The sequence below is a fragment of the Gallus gallus genome, chromosome 20 (genome assembly GCF_016699485.2).
Source record: "Gallus gallus isolate bGalGal1 chromosome 20, bGalGal1.mat.broiler.GRCg7b, whole genome shotgun sequence".
Classification (NCBI taxonomy): domain Eukaryota; kingdom Metazoa; phylum Chordata; class Aves; order Galliformes; family Phasianidae; genus Gallus; species Gallus gallus.
In genome coordinates this window covers 9,784,783-9,799,850 of record NC_052551.1, presented here as the reverse complement: position 1 = coordinate 9,799,850, position 15,068 = coordinate 9,784,783, and the positions used below count along the sequence as shown (strand labels likewise).

The following is a 15,068-nucleotide window of genomic DNA, read 5'->3' as shown; positions in this document are numbered from 1 at the left end:
CGTGGGTGAGCAATCTGCGGGTTAGGAGGCTGCGAAATGCCGTTCTGCTCGGGAGGAATGGCATTTCCCAGGAGCCAGCGGTGCTGCCATCGCGGCTCACACCCGGCAGGGACAGCTCGATGCTGTCGCCACATGGGTGGACGTTGACACGTGTCTGTGGCTCTCCGTGCTGCCCACCCTGCACGGTCCGCTACGTGGCATCACCGGAGCAATGCAACACCAGCTGGGAGCTCCCCCGCCGTTCTCCTCTTTGTCTCCATGGAGGGGAAGGAGCTTAATTAACGTCTGCAGAGAGCATGTAAGGCTCGATGTAATTGCTGGGTATGATTATCAGCGGAGCAGAGGGTGCTCAGCGGGGTGGGAGGGGAGGCACAGCCCACCTCCTTTGTATGAATGGGGCACGGCCGAGGAAGCTCCGTTCCGTGCAGCGGGGAGAGCCGTGGAGCTGCGATGGGGCCGATGCACATCCACTGCACAACTCCTCGGTGCAAGGCTGCAAACTGCACCCGCGTCCCTTCGAGTGCCATCACACATCCGGCGCAGCTGAGAGTGCCAGTGGCAGAGCTGCAGCCCCAAAGCTGAGGGATGTTCAGAGGGGCTCAGAAGGGGCTCTGTGTCACCATCCCCACAGCCACGCTCTCGGCTTTCTGTGCTGGCCAAGCACAGTTTTGCAGCACGTGGTGCATGGTGACAGGGAACGGCCGTGCAGCCCAGGCCTGGATGGGTTCAGAGAGTGGCCAGTGGCCGAGTGAGGTACAGAAATCCTAAATAATACCATATAATGACAGTGACAGTTCCTATTTTCAGGCCATGCTCGGAGAAGGGGAGGGGGCTGAGGGATGAACTTGAAAAGAACAGCAAATGTGGAACAGATGCTGAGAAGCGCCTTTTTGTTCTTGTTTTCCAGGCGTAGAGTTGTGAGAGCCCGGCTGGGAAGGGCAGAGCGAGGAGGAGGAGGATGGGGGGGGTGGGGGGTGGCCATGGCACAGAGGAGCTGTGCAGCCACAGCGCTGCCATCCTTTGTGTGCTCATGGGAAGCCATCGCGATCCTCCTGCATCATAGCACTGCCAAAGGGGTGGCTCATGGAGGAGGGATGCGGAGCCCACAGCTGCAGCATGTCTCACCCTATGCTACCAGGAGGCCACATCCATGCCAGGGCAGAGACGTAGGGCTGAGCTGCCCTGGAGGTGCTGCAGCAGTGCTGCCATCCGCACACACTTCCCAATTTCTCAGTGGGTGTTCAGGGTGGGTGTCCCCCATGTGAGCCCCCCACAGTCCCACCTTGGGGCTTGCTGGTGCCGGCCAGGGGCCAGTCTGACCTGAACTACAGCTGGCTAGCATGTAAAAATGCAAAACACGGGCAAAAAATTCCCTTTGAAGGAAATTCTGTTTTAATTGGTGATTTTTGAATGCGGGTCTGTCCTCCCTTGGGGCAGAGGGATGCTGAGGCAGTTTGGGGCTGGACACTCTTGGTTCTTGAATCCAGGAATGTCCCTCTGTCCCCAGACAGGGCTGGCTGTCAGCATGCACTTACTGGTGAATAACTCCAAAACCTCCAACACCCAGCAGGCTGCAGCAGCGCCCTTCGCACCATCCAACCTGTGGGATGACGTGGATGTGAGATTTTACCTGCTGCTGTTCCTGATGCACCTCCAGAACTCACGGTGTGAGCTGCCAGCATGGGGAGCCACAGCCTGGAGCTGGGACATGCAGCAGCATCACCAAGAGCAAGGCACCGGGATGCCCAGGAGTGGCACTGGGAGGCACTGGAGCACAGCGGTTGCCTGCGTGCACTGAGCATCACTTGCTGCAAGGTGATGAACAGTCACCTGTGTACATTTTGGGGACACACACACCTGCCACGGCCCTGTCCCCAACCCAGCACTGCCCTCGGGGACATCCCCTGGTGGTGGCTGCTCCCTCCCCGTTGTCTTCATGGTGGGGAGCACAGCCCCACAGCTCAGCCACCACCTGCGTGGTGCCAGAACAAAGCAGGCATCACTCATGGCCATCCAGGCCATCCCCAACCTCCTGCCAGCCCTGCAACCTGGGCCTCTGATTGGAAACCAGAGCATGTGCCAGCCATGAATGATGCTGATAGCCTTTTTTTTTTTTTTCTCTTTTTCCCCACTGTGCTTGAATGAGTTCAGCAAATATAAGCTAAAATGAGGGGGAAAAGAGCAAGCAAAAATCCGAGCAGATTTAATTTTAGATAGGACATGGAAGCAAAATGGCTGCGGTGCAAAGGGGGGAAGTTAATGGAGAAACCCTACAGCTGTGCTGCTATTAGTTATAGGGCACTATATATATATATATATATATAGGGCATCATTGGCCCTGTGGGGGGCCTGCCCCAAGCTGGGGGGGTCAGTGCTGGGGCTGCCCTGGGGCAGTGGGGTGGGATGAGGATTGTGGGTTTGGGGACAGAGCAGTAATGTGTGAAGATGCCCTCAAGTTGGTCTCAGTGATCCTTATTAGTCCCTTCCAGCATGGGATGTTCCATGACCCCCAGGAAGCCATTAGCAGGTGGGAAATGAGTGGCTCATTTCAGGTTGGCGATTTGGGGGTTTTGAGTCGAGACCCCCTACAAACAGCCCATAGCAAACCAGCCCGGAGATGGGTCAAAACCAAGATTTCCCCCCAAACTGTTCTGCTCTGTGCCTGGTGCTGCCTGGAGGAGTTTGGGCTTTGGGGGGCATCACTCACTGCAGTCCTTCAGGAGTTGGAAATGAGAACCTGAAAACGAAGGAGGTTACACGGGGAAAAATATATGATGTGAAGCAATTCTTCCCGCTCTGATACATTCTAATTAAGGGAACTGTCACCCTTATTAAGAGGCTGTTAATTCATCGTCATAATTCACCATCGGGAGAGCGAGTACCCAAAATGTGCCTGGGCCTTGGAGACAGCATTTCCCGGTCCTGCTCCTCTCCTTCCTGCATCCCTTGGAAGCTGAACGTCACCAACCTCCTCCCGCAGCCCCAGGCTCATCCCTGCCCGTGTCCTCTGCCCTGTGTGCTCTGTGTGCTTTTGCAGTGCAGAGGATGGAGGACGCTGCTCCAGGGGAAGCAAAGCCCCAGGGGCTGCCAAAATGTCCTCAGCGCTGCCTTTCTGCCAACATCACCTCCTGGTTACAGACAGCTCTGCCTGTGGAGCCTCTCATTATGCATTCTGCATGGAGGGCCTTGCATCAGCTTAATTAACGAGGTAAGAAAGACAGGACCTTTGAGGAAATCTTAATTATATTATCCATCTCACCCTGAGTGGCACCTGATCCATCCCAACACTGTTCCCAAGTTCATTAGCAATGATCTGAGATTGATTAGTCCTGGGTGTGCAGTGACAGGGACAAGGACCAGAGATCCGGGGTGGGGACTGCGAGTGTAGAATGGGGACCAGGGCTCTGGGATGGGAACCAGGGCTTCAGGATGGGGAACAGGAATATGAGATGAGAAGTAAAGCTTTGGTATGGGGATAGGGGCTTCAAGATGGGGACCGGAGCTTTGGGATGGCAACCAAGGGATGGGGACCAGGGCTATGGGATGGGAAGCGGGGCTTTGGGGTGGTGAGCAGGGCTTTGGGATGGCAACCAAAGTTATGGGGTGGGGACCAGGGCTTTGGGATGGGGACCAGAACCCTGGAATGGGAACCAGGGCTCAGGTATGGGGAACTGGTGTGACTGATAGTCCAGCAGATACCCGATGGGAGGACCGGCTCCTGATGAGCTGGGACACATAACGGACCAGGGAAGGGCAGCAGATCCCAACTGGCCTCAGTTTGGCCCTTGAGCAGACACGGCCATCCATCAGCAAACTGTATCCCATAGCTGCATGCAGCAGGGATATCTGCGGCTGCGTCTGTAGCCAAGCATGAATGTGAATGCTGGGAGATCGCTTCCTGAATCAGAGAGGCAATCAGCAGCATTTCAGTTCTGAAGATATCTGTATCATCAAGCCAGGCACAGTAATTACTTGGACAAATTAGGCATGCATTTGCTACGTGCAACTGCGTTGGTGTTGCTTATTTTTTTTTGCTTGCGAAGCTTTGTTGCAATCTGCAAGCAGCCTCCACCTCTGGGAAGGGATTGCTGCATTTTTCCTTTTTAAAGCAAGAAAAAGCTGGCCGTTATTTTTTATCCCGATAGCTCTTTGTCCTGGTTATTGCAAACAAAATAGCCGAGAGCGAGGAAATAGCTCCGGCTGCATCCCAACAGGGTCCGGTCCCGGTCCCCATTCGGGTACGGGGCGCTGGGACTCGGGACTCAGAGGGCATTAGAGGGCGCCAGATGATTGCCCAGAGGCGGACCCGTGCTGCGGTGCAGCCTTGGAGGATGCTCAGCTCTCACCGGCTGCACCAGATGCAGAAATAGCAGAGCAGTGGCAGAACGGGGTGTGCAGCCCCGATGTGGGGTTTGCTTTTGGGGTCTATCAGCTCAGCGGGTCCCTGGCTGCAGAAGGGAGCATAGCTTGACACGGGTGGATGTGGCACACGGAGCTGGAGCTGGGCTCCCAGCGAGGGACCCTCTGACAGCAAAACTACCCCTGCACTGCTTGGGCACAGCACAACAGGAGCCATTCTGCCCTCTCACCTCTCCGGAGCCCTCCCCAAAAATCTCAGCTCTAACAATGCAGCACCCACAGCTCCAGCCCCGCCACCACGGCCTGCTCCAGGACACAGCACCTGCTCCTATGGGGGCAGCCACCCACTGCCAGCCACCCCAATGCCACCACCCCTCTGCCACCCATTCCCAGTGCCACCACCCCGCTGCCACCCTCTCCCAGTGCCCAGTGCCAGGGCCGGGGAGGCAGCACGGTGGGCTCTGATCTGGTGCAGAGGTTTCACAGCGGGAGCGATGGGGCCACATCCTGCATGGAGCTCTGCTCTGCATGACAGCACAGCAAGGAGAAAATCTGCACCCTGCATTGGCCTGGACTGGACGCCACGCACTGCGTTTTGCTCCAGCACATGGGCTGGGAGTGCCAGCAGTGCCCCGCTGCTGCTGCGGGAGCGATGCTTTTCTTCCTGCTCGTTTTCTTCCTTTTTCCTAAAATTCAATAAATCCACTCAGCTTTGTTGCTCGTGAAGTTCTAGCGAGGTGAGAAGAGCCAATTTCACTGCATTTCTAAAAAGGTCAATATCAGCAGAGGAGGAGGAAATTCAGATTGCTTTGCACATGGAGGAGGGAAAGGGGCAGCGAGCAGCAAACCCCCAGGGCTGTGGGGTCCCTGCAAATGAGCCCCTGAGCAACCCCATGTTTGGAGGAGGGACATCCCCATCCACACACCGTAGCGCTCCCATAGGAACAGCACTGGGATATTCCCTCTCCCTGACTCAGCGGCTGAAATCTTTCACTTTGTTTCCCCATCTGGTGGGCAGGGAATGAGTAGAATCGTGGGACAAGCAGGAGAGCAGCAAATGGAAACAACAGTCCAACTTTATTTGCAGAGCAGGGGGTGGTGCACGGTGCCACCTGGGTGCCCGCTCTGCCACAGCTCTGGGGTGTCCCTGGCACCAGTGGCACTGGGGGATGCGACTAGAAATGTCACCTCCTCTCAATCATCAGCTGGGATTTGGGGACGGTGCTGGTATGGATGGTGCTGTCACAGCCCCCGGAAGGGTTGGGAGTTTGCAAAAGCCCCAAAGGGGTAGAACTCTGCAAAGGGCCCAGACAAAGCCTGGGCAGCACTGGGAGGGAATAAATAGAGCCCGGGACCAGAGAACAGGGAACCAGGCGTGTGGATGAGGACAGAGAAAGGACGTGGAGTAACTCCTGTGCAGCATCCCCTGGAACGTGCTGACCCCTGGGCTCCCACTGCTGCTGACTCAGCTCCCTTTTTAATTCACAAAGTGGAGCCAGGCGCTGGTGACTGCCCTGCTTTTAATTTCTTTGCCTGGTTGGGTCATCTTATTTGCTGCTGATAACGTTATCTCCTAGGACACTGGAAGACAGCCCAGTTCGAAGGGAGAACGAAGCCCCAATGCACCGACACCAGCAGAGCCCGCAGCTCTCCCAGCCACTCTGAGTGCCGGGCACCACTCATGTGCAAAGGCATCAGCATCCCGTGTGCAGCTCCTGTTTGTCCCACCAATGGCCGTGCTGGAGTTGCCCACACTGCTCAGCCCTGCCCGGCGCTGCTTCTTTTTGCAGTCTCTCCCGTCAGGCTCAGATGGGCCAAAGTTCATCTGTCCCAATGGCTGCTTTGCTAATTTTCCTCCGGCTGGGAACCGTGTCTGCTGAAGAAAGCATCCCATCTCTGCACAGAAATGTATTCATAAAAAAGAAAGAGAGAGAAGAAAGAGAAAAGCCCCGGAGTGTCTTGAGAGCTGTCTCTTCGTATTCCAAGCATGCTGCTCAGGTCTCGGGTCTGCGGTGCACAGTCCATCCCAGAGCTGCTCGGTTCACAGTGTTGGTACAATCTGCCAAACAGACGGATCAGCTAGGAGACATTTCCAAAAGATGCTGGAACAAGGAGGGGAGAGGAAGGAATGAGCAGCCTGCGGGGTGGGAGCCTGCCCGGGAGGCAGTGCACCAATGCTCCAGTGCACCTCACCACCAACGGACTTTGTGCTGCATACCACAGCCCATCCCTGTGCACCACAGCCTGCGCCCCACAACCCATCCCCCAGCAGCACAGCCCACGCACAGCTCATCGTGCATGGGGAGCAGGGCGGGCGCCTCACACACCCACTTCTCTCCTTGTCCCCACGGCTGCAGTCTCCCCGTGGTTCCCCTCCCTGTACCAATCCTACCTTGGCTGAGCAGCTGCAGGTTCCGGACCTCCTCGCGCACCTGGAGCTGCAGGACCTGCTGCAGCACCTCCTGCCGCTGCGCCTCGTGGGCGATGCCCATACGCTGCAGCTTCTCCCCATTGAGCCGCAGCAGCGCCCGACCTGCAAGCACAGCATGGCTCAGCAGCTGCCCGATGGCCGTGGGCACCGCGGGGACATCGGGAGTGTGTGGCTGGGGGCAGTGTCAGTGTGCAAATCAGCTGGGGAGCCACGTCAATGTAATGGGAACAAGGAAGAGAAAAGGGACCAAATCCTAAGATGGGATGGGATGGGATGGGATGGGATGGGATGGGATGGGATGGGATGGGATGGGATGGGACAGGACGGGACGGGACGGGACGGGACGGGACGGGATGGGATGGGATGGGATGGGATAGGAGGGGGTGGGGTGGGGTGGGGTGGGGTGGGATTGTATGAATGGAATGGAATGGAATGGAATGGAATGGAATGGAATGGAATGGAATGGAATGGGATGGGATGGGATGGGATGGGATGGGATGGGATGGGATGGAATGGAATGGAATGGAATGGAATGGAATGGAATGGAATGGAATGGAATGGAATGAAATGGAATGGAACGGAACAGAATAGAGAATAGGGTAGGATAGGATGGGATGGTACAGGGCAGGATAGAACAAGAAAATAGAATAGAACAGAGAAAAGGGGAAGGGGAGGGAAGGGAAAGGAAGTGAAGGGGAAGGAGAATGGGAGAAAAAAACAGAAAGGAGGGAATAGAATAGAAAAGGTAATAGAGCAGAGCAGAGCAGAGCAGAGCAGAGCAGAATAGAATAGAATAGAATAGAATAGAATAGAATAGAATAGAACAGAACAGAACAGAACAGAACAGAACAGAACAGAATAGACTCCTGCCCCTGGCCTCCTGCATTTGGAGGTCGTGGTGTGGCAGTCCGAGGTGCCAGTGTCAGGACCAGTGCTGGCCCCAGCAATCACATTCCCTGTCCCTGCAGGCAGGAGCTTTCCATTTCTCCATTCTCCACTCCACCCCCCACATCAGAACGCATTCTCCTGACCCCACATGGGCTGATGGATGGGGGAAACAGGGCACCCATCAAAACCCATTAGTGCCGCCTCCACCATCCAGCCACTCTCCTCCGGTCCAGGGGCTATTAAACAAGGCATTCACGACCAGCTTTTGTCCTTGTTCCCCAGCTAATGCTTCCTTTATTTCTCATGCAAGGGCTCGCAGAGCTCTTCTTGCATTAGGGCTTTGCATTCCTCACGGGCACAGGGCTGTGCAGAGAGCTGCCCCACTCCAATGTGCCCATCCCTGGTCCCAGCAAAAGGGGGGAATGAGGGTCAGGGAGGACGATGCTTGCAGCATCTCCATTGAGCAGCTCTGTGCACTGCACTTTACACTCCATGGATGCCGGTCAGCTCTGAGCTCTGCCCAGCCGTGGATTTGTCATGGTGGGACTGGAGCAGTGCTTTATGCAATGAGCACAAGGCGCTGGGGGCAGCAGCAGTACCTGTGATGGCGTGGTGGGAGAATGCCTCGACGTAGATGAGATAGTTGTGCGGGCAGTGCTTCTTCAGCCATTTGCACACATCCTGCTGGCTCCACAGCACCACTGGCTTGGTAAGGCTGCCCAGCGTTGGGCTGGTGTGGTAGATGCCATAGTGATCGCAGCCACGGCTCTGCAAGGGAGATGGGACGTGTCAGTGGGGCTCAGCACTACAGGGAGCAAACCCCTGCAATGGGTCCTGCCCCAGCTGCCCAGGGATGATTCCTTCAGAGGAAGAAGACCCAGCTCACCACGCAGCTCCCAGCCCAGTGGAGTGCTGCATGGGTGCAGGACCACCCTTGGGGACGACACCTGGGGCCTATGGGCTCTGCCCCGGTGGCAGATGGAGGGACGTGAGTCCTGAAATGAGGGACAGGGGACAGTGCGTGGTGACACTGAATGCACAGCAGTGTATGGAGCCAGGCAGCTCCCTCTGTGCTGCAATGGCAGGGGGTTGGATTTCCAGGGTCCCTCCTGGCAAACTCCTCTCCCTTATCTTGGACAGTAAGGGGATGAGGTTGGAATCTGCTGGCATCAGAAAGGTCGGCAGCACTTGGACTGCAGTGTGCCAGCGCCGACCTCTGTGTGTGAACATTGGCTAATTAAGCATGCCTAATAGAGGAGTAGAGATAATTAGTGCAACAGGGTCTCCAGACATCCCGTGGTTACTGAAACGAATGGCACATCCCTGAGTGATGTCAAATGGGAGGAAGTGAGGGGCGGAGGGGTCAGGGATGCTCCAGCGAGTTGCAGAGCTGGGAGCAATGCTGCATCCCCCTGCCATGCTGCATCCCCCTGCCATGCTGCATCCCCCTGCCATCCTGCATCCCCCTGCCATCCTGCATCCCCCTGCTATGCTGCATCCCCCTGCCATGCTGCATCCCCCTGCCATGCTGCATCCCCCTGCCAGGCTGCATCCTGCTGCTGATGCTGAATCCTGCTGCCATGCTGCACTGTGCTGCCCATGCTGCACTGCTTGGCCCTGCTTCTGCTCCTGGGTTCTGGCTCTGGTTTCACTGCCATGCAGCAGTGAGCAGTGCAGGGACTGAGCCTGCTGCTGCTGAGTGCTCTCCTCCTACCACCACGCACAGCGATGACGGTGAGCTCCCAGCAGCTATTACCCAACTAACCTCGGGGGCACTGGGGAAGAGGTGACAGACAACCCGCAATTTCCCCAGCCAGAAGCGTGCTCGAATCCTCTTGCCGTCTGTAGTCCTTTTCACAAACGGGGGCCATATCCGTGCTCCAGGTCCCTGTGCTGCAGGTACCCCCGCACAGTGCAGCCCTATGCCCTGGGTGCAGGTGCTCAGTGGGAGCAGCAGGACGTGGGGATGGCTGTAATGGATGCTGGGCTGCTTTTCCGGGCGGCTGAGCCGCGCTGTCTCTCCGATGAACTCTCAGCCGTGAACGGAGGCGAGCAGGCAGCAGCAATGCCCAGCAGTGGGGGTTGGATGGGGGGAGCCCACGCAGCAGTGCGGGGACCCAAAGCAAGCAATTGGAGTCACTTCCACTCCCAGGGGTGTTTTCCCCTGTTTGTGGCACAATTAGAAGCTTTCTCACTCCCAAACCCCACTGGGAGCCACAGCTGTTGCCTGGGGAATGGCCCCACTCTGTGCTGTGTCCCCATTGGGAGTGAAGGGGACATGGAGGTGGTGCGGACGAGAGGCACAGGGGGTGCTGTTCCCACCGAACGGCCCCAGCATTGCCGCGAGCCCTCAGGCACCATGAGCACAGGAGCCGGGTTCTGCTGCTCCCTCAGCATCCTGGGTTGACAGAGCACCAAAAGCTGCAATGATTTTGATGCTCGGGGTTACAAAGCACCAAAGATCTGTCCCACTCCTCCCCATGGCAGCATAAAGCATGGTAGCAGGGGGGTGGTCGGGAACCTTGGCCTCACTGCTTCAATGCTGCACGAGTGCCATAAAGTTCCCAGCTTTAGCCAAGTTCCGACCATTTCCCTCCTAAGAGGCATAACAAAGTCCTCTGTTCTTTTAAGGCACTACAAGGAATTCGGTTCTGGCGCATCTCTTGCAAAACGGTGCCAACTTCCAGCTCCGAGCGGGGAGGAGCTGCAATGCAAATCTCAACCTCCGCAGCCCAGAACCACAAAACCCAGCAGTGAAAGTCCTGACCCCGGGAGCTGAGCGATACCTGTGAGCCCTCTGTGCCCGGCTGCCGCAGGAGCTTGATGGCACGGCTGCCCTCGCCGCGCTGGCTGCGCCCGTCGTGCCAGGTGAGGCTGGTGCCGGGGCTGCGCTGCAGGCGGTAGCTGAGGTTCTCAGCCGACACCGTGTGCTCCAGGAGGCTGCGGCAGAAGCTGAAGTGAGCGGCAGCGGCAGCAGCTGCAGAGGGAAAGGGGGGTGAGAGGTGTCTGCCCTGCACCCAGGACCCCCCCCAGAACGCCCCTTTTAGCCCCCAAGCTGCCCAGTCATAACGCCTCCCTCTCCATCAGCCCTTTGCTGGGGAGCAGGCCATCAGAAAACACTTTTCTGATCCAGTCAGCTGAATTCCAGGGACCAGGTGGAGTAAAGCTGCTCCCATGGGGCTGGAGAAGACGTGGGGCACACCAATGAGCGCAGACTGGCTTGGAGCTGGTGGCGTGTGGGGCACTCATGCACCCCAACGTGCTCATCTTTGCAGCAACTATGGCCAGATTCAGTCCCTTGCCCCTTTCTGTAAGCTCAGCTCATCACATTTTGTTTGATTGCGTTGCAATGAAGATGCAAAGCTCTCCTACAGGCCAAAGGGGATTAGATGCTGCTGGGGGTGTGTGGGTAGAAGAGGGCTCGGGATGAGCAGTGCTGATCTGCAGCAGCATCCCCATCTCACCTGCCTCCAAACACCCCTCAAAGCAGAGCAGGAAAGCATCAGCAGCTGAGAATAACCCATGGCTGGGAGGGCTGGAGGGGATCCCAGCAGTTGCAGAGGGAAGGAGGTTTCACCTCTCCCACACTCCTTTATGCAAGGGGAAGGTGGGATGTAAATGCTGCCCGTGCAATTTATAGCCAGGACAGAAATAAATGTGTCTGAAGGCTGGATGTGTTGGATCCTGTAGGAAATGGGAAGTGAAAAGCGGAATGTCAGAGTTGGCTCCATGAGTGCTGCTCCAGCTTTGGATCAGCCTCCCAAGCCCTCTCTCGTGGGGCCAGAAAAGGGGATGGTTGGGTATGAGCTGAACAAAACCATGAGCACCTGTGCTGGGAGAGCAGCAGCTCCGTGTCCCAGCAATGCGTGTGGGCAGTGTGTGCCATGCCGTGCCCCCTCCTGGCCTCCCAGTTTCAAAACCCATCTTTGGGAAACAGCAGCTTGACCCTAACGCTTTGCTCTCGCTCAGGCTCATTTGGAAAACGAGGTCTTGCCCCGGGAGCAGGGGATTTGCAGAAAACAAATGGATTGGAGATGCACAGAGATGCTCTGTGCCCAGGGATGGAGCTGTGCCAGGGCTGTCCCTGCAGAAGGGCTCTGCCACCGTGGGGACCTTTAACCAGAAGTGACCACAGAGCACCCAGTGCCATCACTGTGGCTCACGGAGCAGCAGGACGTGAATATCTCTGCTCCTCTTGCAGCATGGCTCGAGGTGAAGCAGGAGAGCCAGTGAGAGCAGATGGGAGAGAGGGGGGAAGCGATGGGGGAAATGAGCCCGGAAGAGCAGTGAGCAGGGAGAGCTGAGGTTCTGATCTGTGCTGGGGGCACCTCGCAGCCCTCTGCTCCCACATCCCAGCCCCAGGGACCCCAGGTTCCCATCATAGGCAGTGAAGGAGTGCTGATACAGAACCCCGGTCCCCTCCATCCTTTCCATGTGGCTTCACCATGGTGCAGGGCAGAGCTGCTGCCTGCGTGGATGGAGTGCCAGAGCAACGGACCCTCTTCAGAGCAAGGGGAAAACGGAAGAAGGTTTTCTCCTTTCATCCTCATTCCGGCAGCGCATCCCTCTCTCCCAAACCAAACGAGCCTCCCCATCCCTTCCGGATGCCGCACCGCCCCCAGCCCCGGGCCCCCTCACCTGGCTCAGGTGCGCCCTGCGAGCCGCGGATGCTGGCGACGCAGCAGAGGGACGGGCGGCCCTGATGCATCCCGGCGGGAGGAGGGATGCGCGCGAGCGCACGCACGGCACCGGCTGTCACCAGCGCCGCTCCATCCCTTCCTCCCCTCATGCCTCTTCCACACCTGACTGCCTTCGCTGATTGCCTCCGTCCTTCTGCCAATAAACGGCGGCCGCACGCTCGCCCCGCATCCGGGAGCTCCGGGCTGAGCAGCCCCCGCCGGCCTCACACGGGGGGGGCACAAACCTGCCGGCCCCCTGCCCAGCATCCCACCGAGCCGCAGCCGGGCAAGGCGGCAGCCCGAGGGCCTTAATCCCACCCGCGCCGTTGGATTTGGAGAGATGGTCCGTGCTCTCCCCGCGTGCCCCCGGCTAATCCGGCGGCGGGGCCGGGGGGGGGCTCGGCCAGCTGGCACCGAGTGAGCAGCAGTTGGGCATCAAAGTGCACCATGGCCAGGAAAAGCAATGGCAAAGCCAGGCATGGCCCCAGGACCCTGCTCAGGATGTGCAGCTCCTTTATTCCCATTGAGCGCAGGGGGGTTTCCGAATTCCCCCCAGCCCGTGGGCCCTGCTCCATAGAATGGGTGCCTGCAGCCTTGGGAATTGCTGCTGGCTCCTTTTCCCTCAGTGGCTTTCATGCATTTTGGGCACTCCTCCAGCAGCACGGGGCAGGCATGGAGCGCAGAGGCCGTGCTGCTGCGTGGCCGTGCCTTCCCCTCACCTTGCACATGGTCTCTCCATATTTTTCCCCCTCTGGACACTTCTGGGGCTGGCTGCGAAGTGCTGCAGGAGCTGAGTGCAGCAGCAGCACCACTGGAGGGGGAGATGGATGGGAACCTCCTTGGAATGTGGCACTGAGACAGAAAGCTGAGGGTGGGATGTCTGAATGCCAGTGCACCCTTGGGCAGCGGGATCGGTACCTTCTGCAAATGCACTTTGCGCCTGCACACACGTGTTGTGCTTCCCCAGGGAATGCAGTTGCAAGCAGCCCAAGTTCACATGTTAATGGTGCAAGGAGCGTGGCACAGAGGTGTGAGGAGCAGCTTGCCCTGTGCCCCTGATGCCATCAATGTCCCCCATTCCTGCCCTGCTGCAGGGACGCATTTGCCATGGGGAGCGGAGGGGCTCCCAGGGGTGATGCTGCAGCAGCAGTCCCTGGGAGACGTTTGCTTTGCAGGGAACAAACCCCACATTGGTGTGCTTGGTGTCTCCGAGGGGAAGAGACATTTAGCACCAAATGGTGCGAGAGATTTTCTTGCAGTCAGAGGGGGATTTGTGGCAGGGATTCGCTCAGCCTGCTGCTGCTGCTCCTTGAGGTGAGGATGGGGCTGAGAGCTGAGCTCCTCAGGAACCCCTGGGATAGGTGAGCTGAGCACAACTCTACTCACAGAGCGGCTCTTTGAGGGATTTGTCTCACTTTCAGCAGTGTCTGTGAGCCACAAACCTGCCTGGCACTGCCATTGCCCCAGTCCCCTCCGTCCCTTCCCTGTGGCTTCACCACCATGCAGGGCAGAGCTGCTGCTGGCACAGAGCCCTGGAGCCAGGGGGCACAGCGATGCTCTCTGGGACCCCCATGGCACATGGTGCTGGAAGCTGGACTTGCTCAGTGTCCTACAAGTCAGGTCCTGCCCTGAGACATTCCCAAATTCCTGCTGGCCTTGAGCAGAACAGGACCGAACCCAAAGCAGAGCAATGGCCCCATGGAGCTCACACTCCCCAGGTCACCCCTGGGGTATGCCTGGCTCAGTCCATTGCTGCTGTTAGCACCATCCCATCATTTTCCTCATAATTCTCTGCTTGTGAAGGTGAAAGCCTGAGCCCCTCACGTGGCTGGGGATGGAGCCAAGTGGGAAGGGAGGAGGAAGGGAACAAAAGGCAATGTCCTTCTCATGGTTGTGTGTGTCTCTGCGGGTGTCTGTGCTGCTGAGGCCATGGACACTGCCAAGGGGTCCCTGACCGCCTTGGGACAGAGATGTGGGCAGGGCAGGGTCTCCTGGTGGGAGCCCACCAGCACAGAGACAGTGCATGCAGTGAGCCCATTCCATGTCCCCGAGCTCTTCCCAGGTGTCCCACCCTGCTCAGCACACTGCTCCTGCCCTTACACCCCCTCTCTCCAGCCCAATAGCCCATTTCGTTGGTGTCCCCAAAACCAGGGATGAAAATGAGGATGGACAGGCAGACGCCCACCTTCCCAGGATGGAGGGGGCAACGCATGGGAATGGGGGTGCAGATCCCCACGATGGAGGAGGCAGCACGTGGGGATGGAGGACAAATCCTGGGGATAGAGGGCAGACTCATGGGGTGGAGAGGACACTGCAGGGGGTGATGGGAAGCAGCCCCCGGGATGGGAGATGGACCCCGGGATGGAGGGAACAGAGCCTCGGGGATGGAGAGGGCAAACCCCATGAATGGAGGGAACGGAGCCCAGGGACAGAGGGGGACGTTCCGCCAAGGATGGAGGACGTACACCGGGATGGAGGGAGGAGCTGGGGAGGGGTGGTTGATGGAAGCAGCCCCTAGGACGGATATACAACCCCCGCATATCGGGTAGGAGGACCTGACCCCCGCGGTGCACCTGAGCCCCCCCCTCCACCCCCCCCACCGCCGCTACCTTCCATGTCCTTGGCTTCGCCGCAGCTCATCCTCCGCTCAGAAGGGGCCGCGCTTCGGCCGGGACGGAGCCCCCGCGCCCCCCAGCGCCGCCGCCGGCACC

At 58.1% G+C, this 15,068-nt stretch overlaps 1 protein-coding gene across 4 annotated transcripts; it reads right to left on the bottom strand.

The window, feature by feature from the left end:
* Nucleotides 1-5,417: 5,417 nt before the first annotated feature.
* Nucleotides 5,418-15,068, bottom strand: SAMD10 (sterile alpha motif domain containing 10). Of its 4 annotated transcripts, none has more exons than XM_046903030.1 (5): nt 14,967-15,068; nt 10,465-10,655; nt 8,278-8,446; nt 6,752-6,892; nt 5,418-6,461 (listed from the first exon to the last, which is right to left on the bottom strand). In XM_046903030.1, the coding sequence occupies exons 1-5, from the start codon at nt 14,995-14,997 to the stop codon at nt 6,439-6,441; spliced, it is 555 nt and encodes a 184-aa protein (XP_046758986.1). In that variant the 5' UTR covers nt 14,998-15,068; the 3' UTR covers nt 5,418-6,438. The 4 variants fall into 4 exon arrangements, with proteins under 4 accessions (XP_046758986.1, XP_015152101.1, XP_046758985.1 ...); XM_015296615.4 differs by having other exon boundaries at nt 5,418-6,418; XM_046903029.1 differs by lacking the exon at nt 14,967-15,068 and adding an exon at nt 12,317-12,438.

What these genes read in the sequence shown, in the direction of transcription:
- SAMD10 (XM_046903028.1), bottom strand. Translation starts at nt 12,386, where the DNA reads ATGCATCAGGGCCGCCCGTCCCTCTGCTGCGTCGCCAGCATCCGCGGC. An exon ending in CTCCCACCACGCCATCACAG is followed by an intron (nt 6,893 to 8,277) that starts GTACTGCTGCTG and finishes CTGTGCTTGCAG; the next exon opens with GTCGGGCGCTGCTGCGGCTC. An exon ending in CCTGCAGCTGCTCAGCCAAG is followed by an intron (nt 6,419 to 6,751) that starts GTAGGATTGGTA and finishes TCTGTTTGGCAG; the next exon opens with ATTGTACCAACACTGTGAAC.